The sequence below is a fragment of the Nipponia nippon genome, unplaced genomic scaffold (assembly GCF_047370975.1).
Source record: "Nipponia nippon isolate SJK-2023a ecotype South Korea unplaced genomic scaffold, ASM4737097v1 scaffold_8, whole genome shotgun sequence".
Taxonomy (NCBI): Eukaryota; Metazoa; Chordata; class Aves; order Pelecaniformes; family Threskiornithidae; genus Nipponia; species Nipponia nippon.
This window is the reverse complement of record NW_028262402.1, coordinates 7,001,492-7,020,249: the sequence shown is the minus strand read 5'-3', so window position 1 is coordinate 7,020,249 and position 18,758 is coordinate 7,001,492. Positions and strand designations below refer to the sequence as shown.

The following is an 18,758-nucleotide window of genomic DNA, read 5'->3' as shown; positions in this document are numbered from 1 at the left end:
GTGTAGGATTGCTGTTAATTACTCATCAAAAATGGGAAAGTTGCATATTCACAGTAAGCTGACATTTTAATTGTTAATTTAATAGGTCATTTCTTTGTATGAAACAACAGAACGTGACAGGCTGTCTATTTGTCCATAAAAGCTTCTTTCTGACTCTCTGAACTCTGTCTTTTGTATCCGTCAATATGAACACCTGTTTAATGCTGTAACAGCTTTAGAGTTTAAGCTTGCCTTTGAAAAGTGGAATGCATTTATAAGAAAATCTGAACTGAAAGTTTTCCTGCACTTCTGGCATTTAATGGAGCTTTCTTTTCTTTTTAATAAAGATTTATTAACTGGTTTTCTCACCACTTGAGCAACTTCCAGTTCCGTTGGAGCTGGGAAGACTGGTAAGTTTCTCTCCTTTTGATTCGAACCTGATACTGCAAAACCTTAAAATTTCAAACTTACCCAGGAAGTACTGCGGCATAGTGGCCCTGTTAATTGCTTTCCTCCACCTCTCCAGAGATCTTTAATCTGTTTGCCACCACTGAGTGGTAGATTATCTTGATAATCTCTTTAGTTGCTGTATTGTCCCTGGTGAACTTTGTGATAAATCTCAAGCCAGTGTAAGCGTTCCCTACACAGGGGAAGTTGAAACGTGATTTCTTCAATTTGTCCTGCACCCTCAATCAGTTGCTAGCAAATTTTCTAAAATGGGTCCCCAATTTACTTTTAATGATTTGCCCTGACTCTTGGTATCCTGTATTCATTCTGTAATCTTGCTCTCTGTCCTACCCTAAACCTTTCATTATAACCTTTATCCTTGTGACCTGTTTCCCTCCTGCCAAATCCTAGCACCCAAAGTACCGTCAGAGCTGGCCCTGCCATCTGTTCTTACCGTGCCAAATCTTGAACTTGCATCTCTAGCAGGAGCTCCCTGGAGTCCATCAGTATCTAATCACAGGTTCCCCTGAGCTTTCCATTCCAGGCACCCATGTAGCAAGAGAAATCACCTCGGCGTTAAGTCCTCCCTATGGGAACTTCCACAGCCTGCTACCTTACATGCTTTCCATAGCTGATCTGCCGAAGTGGCCTTGTGGAAAGGGATGTAGCCCTTCTTGTGATGTGTTTTTGTGGCTTTACTTCAGTTTCTTGTGTTGTCATCATGTGGAGTTAAGTGCTTGCTGGCTATCCTAGTGTACATCCATGTTGACTGATCAGGCAGCAGTCTTCAAAGCGCTGATTTGTCTTTGCCTGGATGTTCCTTGATGGCAGTACCTCCGTGGGTTTCTCTCACAAGCTGCCATTTTTCACAAATCCCGCAAGTGACTGTATTTGAGACTTTTCTTTATCTGAAGTGCGTTTGAAATCAGCCAGAAGTTCAAAAATTCCTGTGAGGGAGGAACAGACTATGAAATCACATAAGGTTCCTTTCCTAAGGAAAGGGGAAGCCAGCTAACTGTAAGCACAAATTATTTTTAATCTGGTGGGGGAAGGGAAGATACTTGAAAATATATCACACAGAGATGAGATTCCAAGAATGCTAATGGCCAATAAGGAAATGGTGATAAACTTACCTCATTGTCTTAAAATTGCCTACACCGTAAAACTAAGTGTCAAGCACTCCAGTCGTCCTTAGATCGTGATTGTTTTGTACCTATTAGACCAAGCCAAAAAGAGACTAAAGCACAAATTCTTTTGCTAAAAGCTATTGCATTCTGTCCTTTGATAGGTCAGATTGTCTTACTCAGGACCTTGAAAAGCCCAAACCCAAATTTGTGAGAGAGGTTTTGGAAAAGTGCATGCGGTAAGTAAGATCTTTTGATAGTTGCATTCAAGGCAAAGTTTGATCTTTGCTTCTGGATACTGTCAAATTCGTTCTAACTTGACTCTTGTCTTAGGCACGTCTGTTCTTACAGTTCAGTTTCAGTTAAGAGATGAGTCTGTTGTTTGTATGATTTTAATCTGGTTTACCTGTTGTAGGACACTTAGGACACTATTTTAGAGAGAGGGAGAAACAGGTGGAGCAGATGGTAGTAAGCTGTCTATCCCAGGTATGCACACCTGTAGTTACAAAAAAAGACATGCGTCACCATAGGTATGGAAAGTAAAATAGAGCTTAGGCAATATTCCTGGAAAGTATTCGGCATTCACAGAAATGGAGGGAACTGATCATTAGTTACACTAAAAACTGAGAATCTAATCTTGATTCTTCTAGGTGTCTCTGATGTTCATTGACCTTAAAACAAACAAAAAAGAACCCTCCAAACAAAAACTCCAAACCCAACCACAGGAGTACACAATCAGGGCTGAACTTACAATTGTTGAGATAGAGCGATATAGGAGGGAGAAAGAGCAAGATGTTCAAAAAGCCTGTGTTATTCAGCATCCTACATGGACACATTCATCTGTTTTTGGGTGAATTCAGTATAGGAAGTGTGAAAGTATTATGCTGCAGAACGAATGTAATTTTTCTGTGGCACTGTTCCATTTCACTGAAAACTCTGGTAGCAAAATTAAGCCTTTGTGGGAGTGAAATAAGCTGGGAAGTAAAATGAAGACATCCAGTTTAATTTTTTTTTTTCTGCTTTGAATACCAACGTCTTACTAGTTTTCTGCAGCGCATCTTAGGCTTTTGCATAAAACATCCTACCAGGCAGCCTCTAAATCTTTTTACAAGCTAAATTAATTGTATGAGGATGAAACTCTACATCAAAGAGTTCAGATAGAAAGCATCTACTAGTAAGTTTGGTTTAATTAGCTCTTACTACCCAGCAGAAACTACCATTCTGTTGTATAAACACCCTGATTTTTGTTCTATGAAAGTTAAATACAGGAAAACCGTGATAAAGCAGTCACTTCAGAATTAGCCCTGATGTTATTTCCATTTTAACTCTACTGCTGTGAAACTTTTTATTTCCAGACTCTCCTACCATCAACGAATAATAGACATTGTTCCTGCAAGTTTTTCTGTCCTCAGTCCTGCTAATCCAGTGTGCATTTACAAATATGGAGATGAAAGTAATAGTAAGTATTAAAGTTACTGAGGGGTCAAGTTGAAAAAAATAACGTTTCAGAGCAAGGCAGCACACTAGATTGACTGTAATATCAGTTGTCTTCATAAAGAAGAATACAGCTGAAATATATATGCATGATTTTTTTATGGGTAAATATGCTTCACGTGAGCAAGTAATATATATTAAGCCTGGATCTCTGTAATATAATCGTTTTTGTTACATTATGAAGAAAAGAAAATCCAGATACATGAAGTTACTCTTGCTGAAGTGGTTGTAATGTTGTGCAGCATTGTTTGCCAGAAGTGTAAAATTGGAAAATTCATCTATTTCCCGTGTTTGGGCACAATACTATGCAAAAGTCAGCATACGAAGTCATAATGTGGGTTTATTTTTTGAACTTCATGAAACAGTAGAAGATTTTGCCAGTAAACTTTGTTTAATGAAGCACACAGAGGCAGCAGATAATGTGAAGACTGAGGTAGAGAGATACCTTGTTATTCCTTTTTTTACTCAGTATAAAGACAATCCTAAGCATAAAAGTGTCATCTTCAAAGATACAGTGAGGAAAAACAAGGAAGTATTGCATTTTTAGGAAATTGGTGGAAGCTGAAGTAGAGCTTTAGACAGGAGAATGATGACCTGACCTCAGCTCTAAAGGTTCTACTGTAAGTTTTGAATTTAATGTGAAAACCAGGAAACGTGTTGAGCAGTTTTATGGCATAGTGGTGTGGACAATGATGTTGGAAACAGCTGGTTTTAGGTGTAGCTGGGAAGTGTACTTGTTTCTCTGAGAGGCAAACTGATGTTAAATGTACTCACTTGCTTTCTACATATTTTTGACCTCTCTGCTTTTGTTTAGGGTCTCTTCCTGGATATACTGTGGCACTTTGTTTAACAATCGCAATTAAAAACAAAGCCAGTAATGATGAAATCTTCAGCATTTTAAAAGACGTGCCTAATCCAAACCAGGATGATGATGATGGTAAGATATATGCTGTTAGGCTTTGGCAGGCTGTAGTTTCTTTTGTGTGTAGACTGATCTGCCATCCTTTGGAGCTATGGGTGTGGTGGTTAATAGAACTGTATGCTTTTCCTTCTAATAGTTGGTTTCAATTTATCAGTATATGGAAATGATACACCATTGTTAGGGTTTGTTGTAAACATCTTGCATGCAGAGGCAGGCCTGTTTTTCTTAACAGAAGTAACCTGGTGCTTGAGATGTGTTTTCTTGTGATTATTGACAGAGGAAGCATGAAAGAATTTAACATTTCCTTTGCCTTCAGCAACAGAGTGCAGCTCATGCTGTTATCGTCATGCCTGAGATTCAGTGCTTGTGCCCTGTCTGAGAGCTTCCCTCCCCTCGGTGCAGTTCCACGACAGATAAGATAGCCAGCGTGCTGCCTGTAGTCTTCTACAGATACAAACTCACGATAGGACTCCACTCATGTTCTTTTTAGCTTTGCAGCCACGGACAGCATTGATTTCTAAAGCCTCTGTGTTTTACAGGGTGAGAAGGTGTGTGAGGCAGAGAATTAAGAAGTGGTCTTTACAATGGGGATGGTTTCAATATTTCTGTAATATTTGCAAGTGATCTATTATGCAAACAGAGAGCAGCAACAATCTGGTTTTTGCCCTGGGATCCACTGTCATGTTTCCTAATTTGCTTTAGGCATCACACACTAATGAGTGCTCTCCCTCCTGCCTGTCTTCAGCTGCAGGTACCTGCAGCTACAGGAGGTGACTTGGCACCGTGCGCCCCTAGTACCCATATCTGCTATGCACGCTTGCTGGACCCTTCTCCCATGTCATAAATAGCCAGCCACTGTACCCTAATCATCCTTACCTTCCCTTCTCCTCATCCACTCTCCCTTCTTTATGGTCTGCCAGGCCTTCAGCGTGGTGTGTAACTCTGCAGTTTCCTTTGCTGTCTTTCTCTGCTGCTGTCCGTCAGTGCTCTTACATGTTGGCAGGGTGGCTGTGTCTCTGATAGCTTCTTCACTGACCTGGAATTTTTTCTGCACGTTTTCCTCATGGCAAAATGGGAGCCTGAAGATCCGCGCATTTTAGAAAGTCTTTACTAGCTCCCTGCTCAGCCTTGCAAAACCCTGTTGATGAAACTCTTTTTTGTGAAATGAGTTAAAACCATAAGTTATCTCTACAGTTTTATGAGTAGCTTACGTGCTCTACTTGAAGTACTTATAGTTTCAACTTTAAATAACTTGCAGATGAAGGATTTACCTTCAACCCTCTGAAAATAGAAGTCTTTGTTCAGACTCTGCTCCATCTAGCTGCAAAGTCTTTCAGCCACTCCTTCAGTGCCCTGGCCAAGTAAGTGTAATGTGTGCATTATTTTGGGGCTTATAGAACTGTTTAGTTCTGACAGTGAAATGCATGATAAAAGAGCTGGACTGCAAGCTTCAGCAGTGCTTTAGGTGCTCCACAGTGCAATACGATTAGGAGAACTAATGACACTATTTACTGAAGGAATGGTAGTGTAAATGCTAGGTTATGTATGTGACTGGAATTAACAGAAATTTGTACATTACAGCCATGTGATGTAAATCAAACAAATAAGATGGGTTTGGAACATTACTCCATTTTAGAATTACTCATTTGCTGATTCTGGTGAGGAACAAGGGTTTCTTCTTACTTGAATGGCTGGGTCGCTCCCACCGCAATATCTTGTACTATGATTATGACTCTAGAACAGTTAGTCTGTATAAAAATGAAGAAAGAAAAAGAAAACATGAAACTTCAAAGCAGTCTCCTGTAAACTTCCTTTATCTACCAAAGCACAGTAAAATCCATTCTAAAATACTTCAGAGTGCATCCCTTAAAGGTGTGCTTTAACTTTTAGAGAATTTAGTGCACCTTTTTTAGTAAAATGTTATCTCATTTAAAAATAATTTTTAATCCTGTGTGTTTTGGAGTTGCTTTTAAGTAGTCTTGATACATGAAAGGTAGTCACATGCATCTTAATTAGTTGTTTTTCTGTTTGTTCTTAAAGATATATAAAGCCCTTCCAAAAACATGCACCTGGGAACTTTTATAGAGGCAATGTTGATAAGAACCTGTAGGTGGTAACCTGCAGTCAGTAGGACAAGAGGCAGGGTGATAGGAATACTTAGAGCCATGGTATTTTCACTGCTGCACACCAACACTGGCAGCCATGAGATCAAAAAGAGCCTCTTACGCTTTATCGTTATATTACAATAAGCGGGGTTGTGAATGCTGTGTAGCAGTCAGTGTAACTGCTAAAGTAGAGGCTTTTAGCAGCGTTTCCTTCAAAAAGAGGCAGATTGGATAAGTGTCTAAAGTTACGGAAACACATATCAGAGGAAGGTCTAAGGCTCAAAAGGCAGCAAATTTTGCTCCAGCTGTGTGTAGATAAGCACATGAAGCATAGAAGTGCCTCCTGCTTTTAAGAGTATAAGAAATGTAGCCCAGCTTCAGGGACTAGGTTCACCACTAAGATTTAAGTTGCTTTTAGGAGCTGTGATGTCTTTGTAGCCTATTTCGGTTCAGGATGGTTATATTTTCCAGGGAATAGTTGTTCAAGAATTGCTGCAGATAGTCACAAAATTTTCTTTTGGACAATCTAAACCACTTGCCTTGTATCTGCTGCTCTTTTGACCTGATTCCAGCCCCTCCACTGACTACTTACATCTATTAAAAGGTTTCATGAAGTCTTCAAAACGCTTGCTGAAAGTGATGAGGGGAAACTCCATGTTCTGAGGGTTGTATATGAGGTTTGGAAGAATCATCCACAGGTAAGAGGTTGCAGTGTCAAGCATCTTTGTGAGTTTCAACTCACAGAGGCTGTATTTAATAAAAAACATTACAGTTTGCTTTATATCCTTTAAAAATAATTTGTCTATTGCCATCTTATTTGAAGGAAAGTTCAAATTGTATTTACTGTTGTTACTAGTGCCTAAAATGAAGGCTGGGCATAAAATATATACCATCAGTGAGGCTACTTCTTCCTCAAAGTTCATTGTGGGAGGGGAAAGGCTGTCATTCTGACTCGGATTCATACTCTGCTGTTTGGCGTATGAGAGAATAACTTTTGCTAAAATCATGTTTCTGTTCAAAATTGGAAAACAGTGTGTAAATTTACACATCTGTGTAAATTGAAATAAGATGTAGACCTCCTATCAAAAGCAGGCCACATTCTTAGAAATGTGGAAACCTGGGGGTTTTTATGGCTTTTTTTTTTTTCCAGTTGCTAGTGAAAGCCATGCAGTTATTCCACAATGCTCATGTTGGAGTCACTGTTCTGCATGGGCAGAGTGAGTAGGGCTGCAGTCAGTGGCTGTTCAGAACAGATCAGTCTGAGAGTGCCATGATTATGTTCATTCTTGAGCCAGAGGAAATAACACCCCAAAAGACCTATGAAAAATGCCTCAGTTGTTTAAGCTGTCAGTTTCTTCACAGCAGTTGTTTTCTCCCTCAGCTGTCATTATTCTATAAATAGAAATCGATAAGGAACTCAAGCTGAATTTGCCTGCATTAATTATTTCACGTATTCCTTACTGGTGTGTCTGTGTTGCACTTTATTGTGCTTGAAAGTGGACCGTACCTCACAGCTGCGTAGCCCAGACTTTCAGAAGCAATGCCACTGAGAAGAAGGGGTAATCCCTGCATCTGCTACTGGACCTGTGGTCCATTCCCTAGGGGAAAAGCTGAGCACCTAGAAGATACCTATGCAAGATGTCACCTCTCACATCAAAAAAGCAGGATTTTTTAATATATTAAACTTCCTACCCAAATTATTGACCTTGAAAATGTGACAACTACAGTCTGACCTACTTTTTACTGCCATTTAACTGGATCAGGAGAAATTACATTACTGCAATCTAATATCCGTATCCTGTTCCTCTTCGTTCCTTTGTATTGCGGCATGACCAAACTGAGATGGAGGTTTCAAACCCAGACTAAACAGTCATGTTAGGTTTTTATGAATAAATCAAGATTGCTTTAGAAAATACCAAGTGCAAAAGTTATGAAGGTCTGCTGTTCTGCTTGATCATGGAACTTAAATTTTTGCCTCTTGCATTTATTGCAGTTCAGTCTTTTGCTTCTGGTCAAGCACTTTTTTTTTCTTTTTTCTTTGTTTTTTTCCTTCTGAGTCCACAGCCTCCCTGGCAGACAGAAGAAATGGTACCTGGACAGTAGGACACTTGTCAAGAGTCTGTTTTCACGCCGCTCGCCCTACTCCCATGTCTATGGGAACGTCCTTTGATTTGGTTCAGACTATCAGCAGTATTTGCAAGGCATATAGTGCTAATGAGCGATCTATGCTGCAAACAGTGATTTAGCAATAGGAGTCAGTAGTCACTGGACCTATAAGTAAGGTTGTGGTGGTGACTTCATAAAGAGAAACGGTAACATTGCAATGAAATGTTTTCCCAAAATCCTAGGTCTGTGTTTCTTGGAAGATCAGGCTCAGTAATCAGAAATTCTTCCTGGCAATACAGAAAGACAAATAGAGAATAGGATGCTATCCTGGGACTTGAAAGTTGAGTGCTGAGTCTTCTGTATGATTCATTCAGTTATTTTAATTTTCTTTCCTTAAAAGGAGCTTTGTTGCACTTCCTTATTTGACAATGGGTGGTTGTAAGGATAAATACAGTGCAGGCTGTGGTTCTTAGATACTGTGGCATTCAAGCACAGGGGTAACTAAGATAAGCCTTTTTTCTGAACAGCTTGCAACTGCTTTAGTCAGTAGCTCCTCTCTGCAGTTGCCTGGTCTAGCTTGCAACCCCCCCGGAATGATGGCAGTGCCTGTAGCAAGTAAGCACTTCCATTGACTACACAGCACTGTCTCTGTCCTGAAATGAATAGGTCCTGTGGAGAAGAGCTTACTATCACATTTGAAGACTGTTGCAGGACTATTTCTGTTGCAGCTCTAAGCAAAAAGGAGAGCAGGCTAACAGTAGCTCCTTCATTTTGGTGATCTGACAGGTATATGTGCTCTGGTTTGAGTACTTCGATGTCAAATACTAGGACTTGTGTCTCTAAGGCGTCACTTCCAGCTATGATGCTTGTATTTTTTGCTTTTGTATGGAAATACGTATGTTAACGAAGCGTGATACATTACTTTCACAAGAAGTAGAAAAGGTTGTTAAACAAAATGAGAATGCTTTATGTAAGTAATATAGATCCCCTAATTTGAGCAGTTTTAGGCTAGACTACCCAGCTTCCTAAAAGTATTTGAAATTACCCAGTAATATCACTAACGTAGAGCTGCACCAAACCACCTCTGGTTTTATCTGAGGCTGGAACACTTTACACAGATTGTGTGTGCAAGCCCTTTTCTTATTTTGAATGACTATCATGTCTTTCACAAAATATAGATGATTGCTGTGCTTGTGGACAAGATGATTCGGACACAAATTGTTGACTGTGCTGCAGTAGCAAACTGGATCTTCTCTTCAGAGCTTGCACATGATTTTACTAGGTAACAAGATTTTGTCTTGGGTTGTTATTTGTCTCTGAATTATTATTTTAAGTGGCCAGTAGAGTGTTTCATCTATGAAAACTGAGTGGTGGAAGAAAAAGGTACAATTAAGCTTTTGCTCCTTCTACAAAATATGTACTTTAGCATTTTTGTTTCTGAGTTGGGGTATGAATGTTTGTGTGACAGTGCAAGAATGTTGCTAGCATGTCATTTTGCAAATAGTCTGTAGGCCTTCCAAAGCAGAACAACACCGGAACTACTTCTAGACAAAGTCTGTTGCTGCATATTATATAGCTGCTAGCTTAGTGTGGTCCTGGTCTTTGGTTGAGGTATGTAACTTGTACCGCCATTGACACATTGCTCATTGAGAACGGGAGAAATGTTGGTCTGAGAAGTCAGTTTGATGTTGGTAGTCTTGCAGTACATGAATGAAATACAATGCCGGTTTGGAAGTATACTGCAAAAAATAGGGAAGAAATGATTGTTAAGCTTTCTTACATTACAGGTATGCTTTCCTATATGCCGAGTGTTTGCTCACTCTAGTAGGTGTCTTAAATGATACTAAGTTTTTTAAATTCCCCCAGACAGATTTTTCTGTAAGTAGTGTGTAATCTAGTGTTTTGAGCTTTGTGTCTTTCCTAGGTTTTATATCTGGGAGATCTTACATTCCACAATCCGTAAGATGAATAAGCATGTTCTGAAGATTCACAAAGAACTGGAGGAGACTAAGGCAAGATTGGCCAGGCAGCACAAAAGAGTGAGTAATTTGTTTGTAATTTTTAATGATTTTATGCTAAGTTATACAAACCTGCATGCTGTCAGACTGACGCACAGTTGGTTTTGGGAAGGACTGAATAAATATGTTTATCAGGAAGCATGTCTGCAGACATGTGGCCATCTGTAGCACTAAGACATAAAAAACTAGATGCATGTTCTCCGTCCACCTTTCTAATGGCAGCTATAACCTAAGAATTCAGTAAAATCTTTAAGGGAATTCATATGTATTTGCTCTGTTCAAGCTCTCTCTCACAATTCCTCTTCCAATACGAGCATGTCTTCCACTTGCCTTCTAATCTGGATTCCAGTTACCTTGTGAGATAACAATAAGAACAGTTACAAATTATTTACAGTAAGTTCTGTTAAAGAGTACTCTTGTGGCTTCCATGCAGAAGTGCACGGAAACAGCTATTTGCTATTGAAAAGTTGGCTGTTACTGTTCTTCTGATGGATGCTGCTAGATTCTGACACTGGCATCTGTCACTTCCTTCTTCCAGCTTATTTTTCGGAGTACCTTTGCATGCTCTGGGTTACTGTATACAACAAACTGATGAACAAGCAGCTGCTGTTGTGTTCTGTTGTCCCAAATGGGACAGGTGAGAGAGTGTCTTCTGTGGCAGCTGCAAAAGACAGGGCCCAAGGAAGCCTGGCTGAATGCAATACTTAGTCTTGATAGAATGAATTGAGTTTATAAACATGTTGAGAGTTGCAGAGAGCAAGAGAGAATTTCCATGTTTGTGTGTAGTCCGTGAGTATGATTACCTGCATAAAACCCTTAGCTAGCTCCAAAACTTTGGAAGAAGTTAATGTCAGAATTTGTCACATGGCACAGAGGCTGCTAATGGTTTTTGAAGAAATCTGCACAAGTCAGTCATTTTTCCAGAAGTTTCTGTTGAGAGATCACTAATACCTCGCAGTTTGCCAGTGTCGGTTCATCCCAGCCCCTTCATCTTGTTTCCTTCACTCCCAGCAACAGCCATCCTAGTTGCTTGCATCTTCAATCTACATTGATCAGCAGTTAATAAATGCCCATGATTATTGAAGAGCTAGATGCAGTCATTGATCTTACTGTGAGCCAAAGAGCTTCTCTGGCATCTCTAAACAAATATACCAGTGCTTTCATTTCTGTACTTGTCTCTTGCTGCAGCTGTTTGTTACTGAGTACTTTAAATGAGTATTGTGCCAGGAAGAGACATTTGTATGCAACAGTGAGTAGTTCTGCAGGCTGTTGCTGTGCTGCATGACGGTTCCTTTTAGAGGAAGTAAGCTGGCAAGTTTTGATGTCCCCAGCATGAGGTGGATTGCCTTACTACGGAACGAGGCCAAGACTTACACGCTTTCCCTTAGATCCTATTGGTCCTTTAGCATTTTGAGTTCAGGAAACCTCTGTAGGTGGGGGAAAAAGCAAGTTCCTATAGAGAGGATAAAATTAAATTCTCACTTGCTCTGGTAAGTTGTTTTTATTTTTTACGCTTATTCAGAGCTGTAACTATCTTCTGATTGTGAGTTATATTTGCTATGCAGTAGGTGAGTTAACACATGGCCTTGTAGTTGTCACAAGTTGCACATGCTCCTTTTACAAATATTTGAAGTTTTGAGCCCTTAATTTATGGGTATTTTTGCACAGAAACAATCCTATGAGACTGAAGCAATAGCTATATTTGGATGTACAGTAATGCATCAGATTCTGCCTTTCCTCCTGTATCCCTTGTAGTCTTATGTAAGACTTTGTTACCTGAGCTCCCAAGCCTGGTACTTATGGGTATTTTGTGGGTTTGGTTGTTATGTTAGTTTGGTTTTGAGGCAATGAGAACATGCCATGGTCCTAGTTAGCAGTTTGGTTTCCATGCTGACCCTTTCTAGTCTGAGAGCATGCCTTTTGATCATAAATATAGGGAGTCCCCGGTCCAACACCACGGGCTATAGTCTGTAGTCTTCCTTTTGTGCTAACCAGCCGGTTTCATCTGCGTTCTTGCACAAAAGTGCTTTATTTTTTGGAGCCATGAGATTTCTGAACTGTTCATTAAATGAATTACCTGCCCTGCTGCAGTGGACACAATTTAAAAAATCTACACTGTTTGGTTTGGTTTTTTTTTTTTTTTTTAAAAGCTGTTCATTATCTGGCAATGATAAAGTCAGCAGGGTTATTACCTTTTATTGTGTTTCCAATAAATAAAAGACTAGTAAATCTTGAAGCTTGCTCTGGTTTCTCTGAAACCTTTATTTTTTTCCAGGGCTTTCCCATATTGGCATTTGTCTTCCAAATTTCTTTCCTGAATTATATTCAAAGTAAATATCCTTCACAATACAATACTTACCAAACTACAGAGCAGCTTCAGTTGCTGCTCTGCAGTTGCTCTGCAGACCTTTTCACACATGGAACCAGAGGGCATTAATGGTAACCACAGGTAGGCAGGTTGCTAGTTAGTCTTGTGTTGTTGTCACTTATAGCGAGACAGCGATGATGATGATGACGACGATGACCGAAGCAGCGATCGGGAAGATGGGCCGCTAGAAGAGCAGATAGAGCGCTTGCAGGAGAAAGTAGAGTCAGCCCAGAGTGAGCAGAAGAATCTCTTCCTTGTTATATTCCAGGTAATGATGGGCAAAGTCTCTCCTCACTTTCAGGTTTTAGAGTTACTGGATTTATAAGCTTTCAGTCTCACTCGTATCTCAGGCATCTTCTTGGAATAAGAATATGGGAAGGGGTTGATGGGTTTACTATGGGTTAGAGTCAATCCAGATCATCCCCTGCAAAGACTGCTTCTGAGCAGGATCTGTTCAATTTCAAGCGCTCAGGAACAGAGGAGTTCCGCTAGCATACAGTATCCTGAAGGAGAAGGTAACTGAGTTTTATTTGCTTACTAAATTCAGTGTTTGCCAAACAAAATAATTATTCTCACATTGCTGTTCAAAGCTTCTGTCCTCTAGATCCTTTCACCTGAGGTTAGGATCCTGCTTTCCTTTGACGAGACTGAATAAGTGTTATTTTTTCTTCTGCAGCGTTTCATTATGTTGTTAACTGAGCACTTAGTGCGCTGTGAAACCGGTGGGATTGATGTATTTACACCTTGGTACAAGAGCTGTATAGAGAGGTTGCAGCAGATCTTCCTACAGGTAAGTTTAATTTCCCAGCTGGAAGGCCGTGGGCAAGCACATGCTGGATAGACAAGCTTTGTGGCTGGAGAACTGAGCGCTCCATGGGAGTAGCAGTAGGTGGCAGCAGCAGGTCTTCTCTGAGGGCTAGTGTGGGGCTAGGCCATAACTCTGGTTCTGGCCACATGTCTGCCACAGACTGGTGGAGTGACTCGTCCTTGATTAATTCCAACACTGTGAGCGTACTGCAAAAAGATACCGAGATGCGATTATTAATTTCGCTGAGCTCCTCTTAACTGTGTGTTCATATAAGGGCAAAGTTGTGAGTGAACAAGAATAGATGTCTTTTAAATAAGTGGATTACAATATTGTTTAATTCCTTTTAATAAGATGCATAAATATATTAAAAATAATTTTCAAATTCTTGGCTCTGTATTAAATCAAGTAACAAGCATAGGTGGCTGGATGAAAGTGATAGTAATAGAAAATTATACCTGTGTGAGTAGAAGATATGTTGAAGAATGGGAGTGGTGGTATAATTCTCCCCTGGGCTGAGCCCTTCCCTGGTAGTCAATGTGGCTTCCGAGGAAAGCAAACATCATGATTCTCCTAGGATACCTCTGCAGTTGCATGGTATCCCACACACAATTCGGGGTCCAGGAGTGAAGAGCTACAGGGAGCACAGTGCTTCTCAAGATGGGATTTCAGCACATGCTTTCTTCTTGCAATCAGTAGTGGCTCTGCGTTATGCTTTTCTTGTCACTGGCTACTGTGTTGTGGAAATGAGATGTGCTTAACGCTTTTGATGAAAACATTTGACCTGTGATTCTTACATGTCTTGGCTTCTCTCCCTGTTCTTATAGAAAGATAAATGAAAACATAAAGGTTTGTGGTTTTGTTTTTTTTTTATCTGCCAGCATCACCAGATAATCCAGCAGTACATGGTGACCCTAGAGAACCTCCTGTTTACAGCTGAACTGGACCACCACATACTGGCTGTGTTTCAGCAGTTCTGTGCTCTGCAGGCCTGAGGATTATTCACGGGCAGAGTCTTGTCTGCAGGACTTCAAGGAATTTAATTTTTTCTTTTTTAATGGGAAAACTTGACATGGGGATGAAAGAAATTTTTGACTAAAACTGGCTTTTATGTGCTCCTAGATAAAACAATACAGTACTCTAACCAACAGCAAACTGTGTAAGCATCATAAGCCTTACAAGAAATGACTGATAGGGGATAGACATGAAGTAAAGTATGGATTCTTTTTGTTGTCTTTTAATTTGGTTTGACTCTTGACTTCATGATAGTATTTTTGTTTCTGCCCTGTTGTTTATATAAAAATAAAAATCAGGCAAAAAACAAACAAAAAACACCCAAACAGTAGAATTTGTTACCTTTGCCTGGCCCTTAAATCAAAGGAATTGCAGAAATGCGTTCATAGTGTTTTGTGAGTATGAAAGGGAATGCACCTTCTCAGTGAGCTGTGTGGTAAGCTCTCTAGTACGGCACAGGAAAAGTGTCTTAACTTTGGGCATGTGAAACACTTGATTTAAGCTTTCAAAGTAGTATAGAGCATATGGATTTGTTTATTACCAAGCCAGCTAGATTTTCACCGTTCGAAAGAACATGGTTGTAATACAATTGAAATATGTTTTTTTTAAATGTATTGTCTAGTGTCTTATTACCGTAGCTATAAACAATCGGTAGAGGAACTTCATGGACAGCTTCTGAAAAACGCAGTCCTTTCTGCAGCATGGTCGAAGAGTCACGGGCTGCTCCTGGCAGCAGTCTTCACTGGTAAATAGAGACAGTAAGCAAGAGCCGGAGCGGAACAAACCGTCGACTTCTGTACTGCAAGCCGCCTTACCTGGGCGATGGGAACTCCAGCCCCAGATGCCAGGGGAGAGGGCAGGGGAGTGTTCAGCTTGTTCCTTTATTTCAGCCTGTAACTAGTTGGGCTGCTGAGCTTGCGCTGGGCTGGACCTGCAGGCCTGCAGTGGTGCCAGGAATCTCTTCTGGTAGTGACGGCGGATGAACCAAGTGCCCTCACCTTGCCTGGCTTAGTAACAACTGCTTTGCGGCGGCTACATCTGCTACCCTTCCCTTGCTTTAAAGTGTGACAGCAGCACGCGGCTCCCATGTCTTCAGAAAGCATTTTAATGCTCAATTAAGTGATATCTCACAGGAGACTTAGACTGGGAAAACACAACCTGAAAATAGAGTAGCCTTAGTTTTGAGTTATGCAAATAACGTTACGTACATAAACGCCAAACCAGAGTGGTCTGTATTACGGTAAGCAGTGATGAATGGCAAAGACACTGCCTTAGGTGCTCGGGTCCGTCAGTGCGCAGTGTATTTCCAAGCTGTTTATGGTCTCTTCATTTTGCAGATGAATGTTTAAAAGAATTTCATACCCAATGCTATTCAGTTTAAGCTTAGAAAGTGATGAGCTTTGAGTAATTTTGTTCCTGTGCAAATTATTTTTTCAAGTATTATACTTAGTAATGCATTTCATCCGTACGTTGACCAATTGACCTCCTGATCCAGAGAGGAGGGTGAAAAATGGAACTTTCTACTTTGAGTGTTGACATAAGTTTGTGTGTGGCCTGTAGCAATCCGATATATCCTCATAGACTTAGATCAGTTACTTCTGCTTTCTCTGCTTACCCTTTCTGGTTTGACTGATCCCTCCATTCTTTCAGGGTATATACTGTTAATTGTTGTAAATTTGCTTTACGCAAGGGTTTTGTCAGTTATGCACAGACTTCTGCTTCAAATCTCTCTCTGTTAATGTTCTTGAGTAATCAAATAGTTGTTGTTTTAGGGTTTTTTTTTAAAGAAACATTTAATACTGTAGAGGTTTTAATTGGGGTTTAATAGTTTTTTCACTGGCTCGGATCAATATCAGAGTTCTGATATTAACTAATGATGGGGATCTGACTATAAATGTGACTTCTGTAAAACTGATAATGTAGTTACAACTTGCAAACCTGTAACTTCCTCTGAGCCTTGACAAATACGGGTGCTGGGGATCCAGTTGCAAATGCCTGAGCATAATCCTATGATTTAAAACCAAATAGCAATGACTTTCAAAGTTGATTTGACTGCCATGGTGAGCATGGGCTTTGATTATGTTTCTCGTCTGTTGGAAACCTTCCCCTCTTTGTAGGCGGCGTACACCTGATGTGACTGGGAAACCGGTTGGGTCTGTAGGGAAGAGAATGAGATGCTTGCATAGTGATACCAGCAGCTCACCGGAGAAACTTGGAACTGCTGAAGCATGAGGTGGCGGATAGCGTAAAGATGCTGTAGAAATGTGATGTCGTTGGAAAAAATGCACAACTAAAGACAAAAATAAATGAAGGTGAAGCAGGTTACTCCTGGGAGTGTTTGTCCTACCTCTTTTGGGGGCCGTTGAAGCAAAGCAGTCATGGCGGGGTTGCGCTGGCGTTGAGCGCAGTCGGGTTTGGAGCAGTTTCGTTTCCCCCGCCCTGTGGCTGGTAGCCTGACTAACTCGCACGCCTGCACCTCCTTGCGCTATGGGCTGATCTAAGGCGCTTCCCCCACCCGTGCAGCCAAATGAGGCGAGCGTGCGTGCCGCCGGGTGCCAGGAGGCTGCTGGTGTGGAAATTCTCCCTCTCCCTTGCCACCCCCTGCCTTTGGGGCGGTGCTGCTGCAGGAGGCGAGGCAGGGGCGGCCGGCGGTGCTTGCCACGGCCTGCCCGTGGGTAAGTGATTCGGCAGGCAGCGCGCACCGCCCAGCTGCCCGGGAGAGGAGTTTTGGGATGACACCAGGTCGTGGAACCACCAGCCGGAGGGCTGCCTCCCTCAGCTCTGCCAGCGCCTGCCTCCAGCCAGCCCCAGCTGCCGTGTTCCCAGGCCTCGCAGGGCCCCAAGGCCGCTGTGCGTGGTGTACCAGGAACAGCGTGGCCAGCAGGACCAGGGAGGTGATCGTGCCCCTGTACTGGGCACTGGTGAGGCCGCACCTCGAGTACTGTGTTCAGTTTTGGGCCCCTCACTACAAGAAGGACATTGCGATGGCAGAGCGTGTCCAGAGAACGTCAATGAAGCTGGTGAAGGGTCTAGAGAACAGGTCATACGAGGAGCGGCTGAGGGAGCTGGGGTTGTTTAGCCTGGAGAAGAGGAGGCCGAGGGGAGACCTCATCCCTCTCTACAACTACCTGAAAGGAGGCTGTAGTGAGGTGGGGGTCGGTCTCTTCTCCCAAGTAACAAGCAATAGGACGAGAGGAAATGGCCTCAAGCTGCGCCAGGGAAGGTTTAGGTTGGATACTAGGAAAAATTTCTTCACCAAAAGGGTAGTTAGGCGTTGGAACAGACTGCCCAGGGCAGTGGTGTGATCACAGTCCCTCGAAGTGTTCAAAAAACCGTGTGGATGTGGTGCTTAGGGACATGGTTTAGAGGTGGACCTGGCAGTTAGGTTAACGATTGGACTCGATGATCTCGGAGGTCCCTTCCGACCTCAGTGACTCTATGATAAGGCAGGTCACCGTGGGCTGAGACCACGGGAGAGCGCTGGGGCAGTGACGGCCCATTAGCGGATCCATCGTCCGCCCTCCCAGGCCCCTCTCCTCCTGTACCACTGCCGTTCTGCACGGCCACAGTGGCCCGGGTTCCCCTAAGAAGCCTCCGGAGCCTTCGCCAAGATCTGCCCTATTTACCACGGCAAGCAAACATGGAGCTGCTGCCTCGAGCCCGCCCCTTCGCTTCAGCCATTTCCACCCGCATACCACAACAGGTCCGAGAACCGGAGACTCGACAGCAAATTCCCCCCTCCGCTGAGAGCAAAGGCCGTTGGGGTGCACGAAGAGATGGGCCTTGGAGTGCCACCCCCCTCCCCCGAGGACGGGTATTTGTCAGAAACGTGTAAATGAACAGGGTGAAGTTGTAACAGTCGCCTCAGTCTCTGGTCCGAAACTTGGAAAAAACGCAGCAGAGGATGCACTTAAGGACTCTCCCCTGTGAAACATGTCAGAACCCGCCCGGGAGCACGCAGCTTTCCTTTTGGGAGAGAATTCCCCTTTCCCAACCAGAATTCCCCTTCAATGGCGTTAAGTCTCCGGCTCCAAGCAGGGGGGACCCTGCCCGGCGACGGTGTCCGCAGCCCCCCCAGGAGGTGCTCTGTCAGCGTCACCCTCTGCCACCCAGCGCCAGCAGCAGCAGCTGGAACCCAGGCAGGACAGAAGATGGAGCCTTCCTCCTCCGAGGGAAGTTCACCTTCATTTCGTCGGCATATGAAGGAGAATGAATGATACCAACTTATCTTTTGGCCTACAAGGTACCAGTTTATTGCACTGTTAAAAATGTGTTCTATTCTACCCAAAAATCTAGCTTGAAAGCCAAAGCTTATGGTTTTGTACACAGCTTCCTACAACCGAGGAACATCATTCTTCACAGAATTTGGCAACAGC

General features: G+C 42.2%; 1 protein-coding gene across 4 annotated transcripts in view; it reads left to right on the top strand.

The window, feature by feature from the left end:
- NCBP1 (nuclear cap binding protein subunit 1) overlaps positions 1-16,707 on the top strand; it is a 32,953-nt gene extending 16,246 nt beyond the window's left edge. For 3 of the 4 annotated variants that reach the window (XM_087742717.1, XM_087742716.1, XM_087742718.1), the window contains 11 exons: positions 327-389; positions 1,715-1,789; positions 2,906-3,009; positions 3,859-3,981; positions 5,225-5,327; positions 6,676-6,769; positions 9,356-9,459; positions 10,102-10,216; positions 12,688-12,831; positions 13,240-13,353; positions 14,250-16,707. In XM_087742717.1, coding sequence (XP_087598843.1) covers positions 327-389; positions 1,715-1,789; positions 2,906-3,009; positions 3,859-3,981; positions 5,225-5,327; positions 6,676-6,769; positions 9,356-9,459; positions 10,102-10,216; positions 12,688-12,831; positions 13,240-13,353; positions 14,250-14,363 — 1,153 coding nt within the window. In that variant the 3' untranslated portion in view covers positions 14,364-16,707. Of the gene's footprint in view, positions 1-326; positions 390-1,714; positions 1,790-2,905; positions 3,010-3,858; positions 3,982-5,224; positions 5,328-6,675; positions 6,770-9,355; positions 9,460-10,101; positions 10,217-12,687; positions 12,832-13,239; positions 13,354-13,945; positions 14,195-14,249 lie in introns of those variants that run through there. The other variant, XM_087742719.1, reaches the window with a different exon arrangement.
- The last annotated feature ends 2,051 nt before the right edge of the window (positions 16,708-18,758 follow it).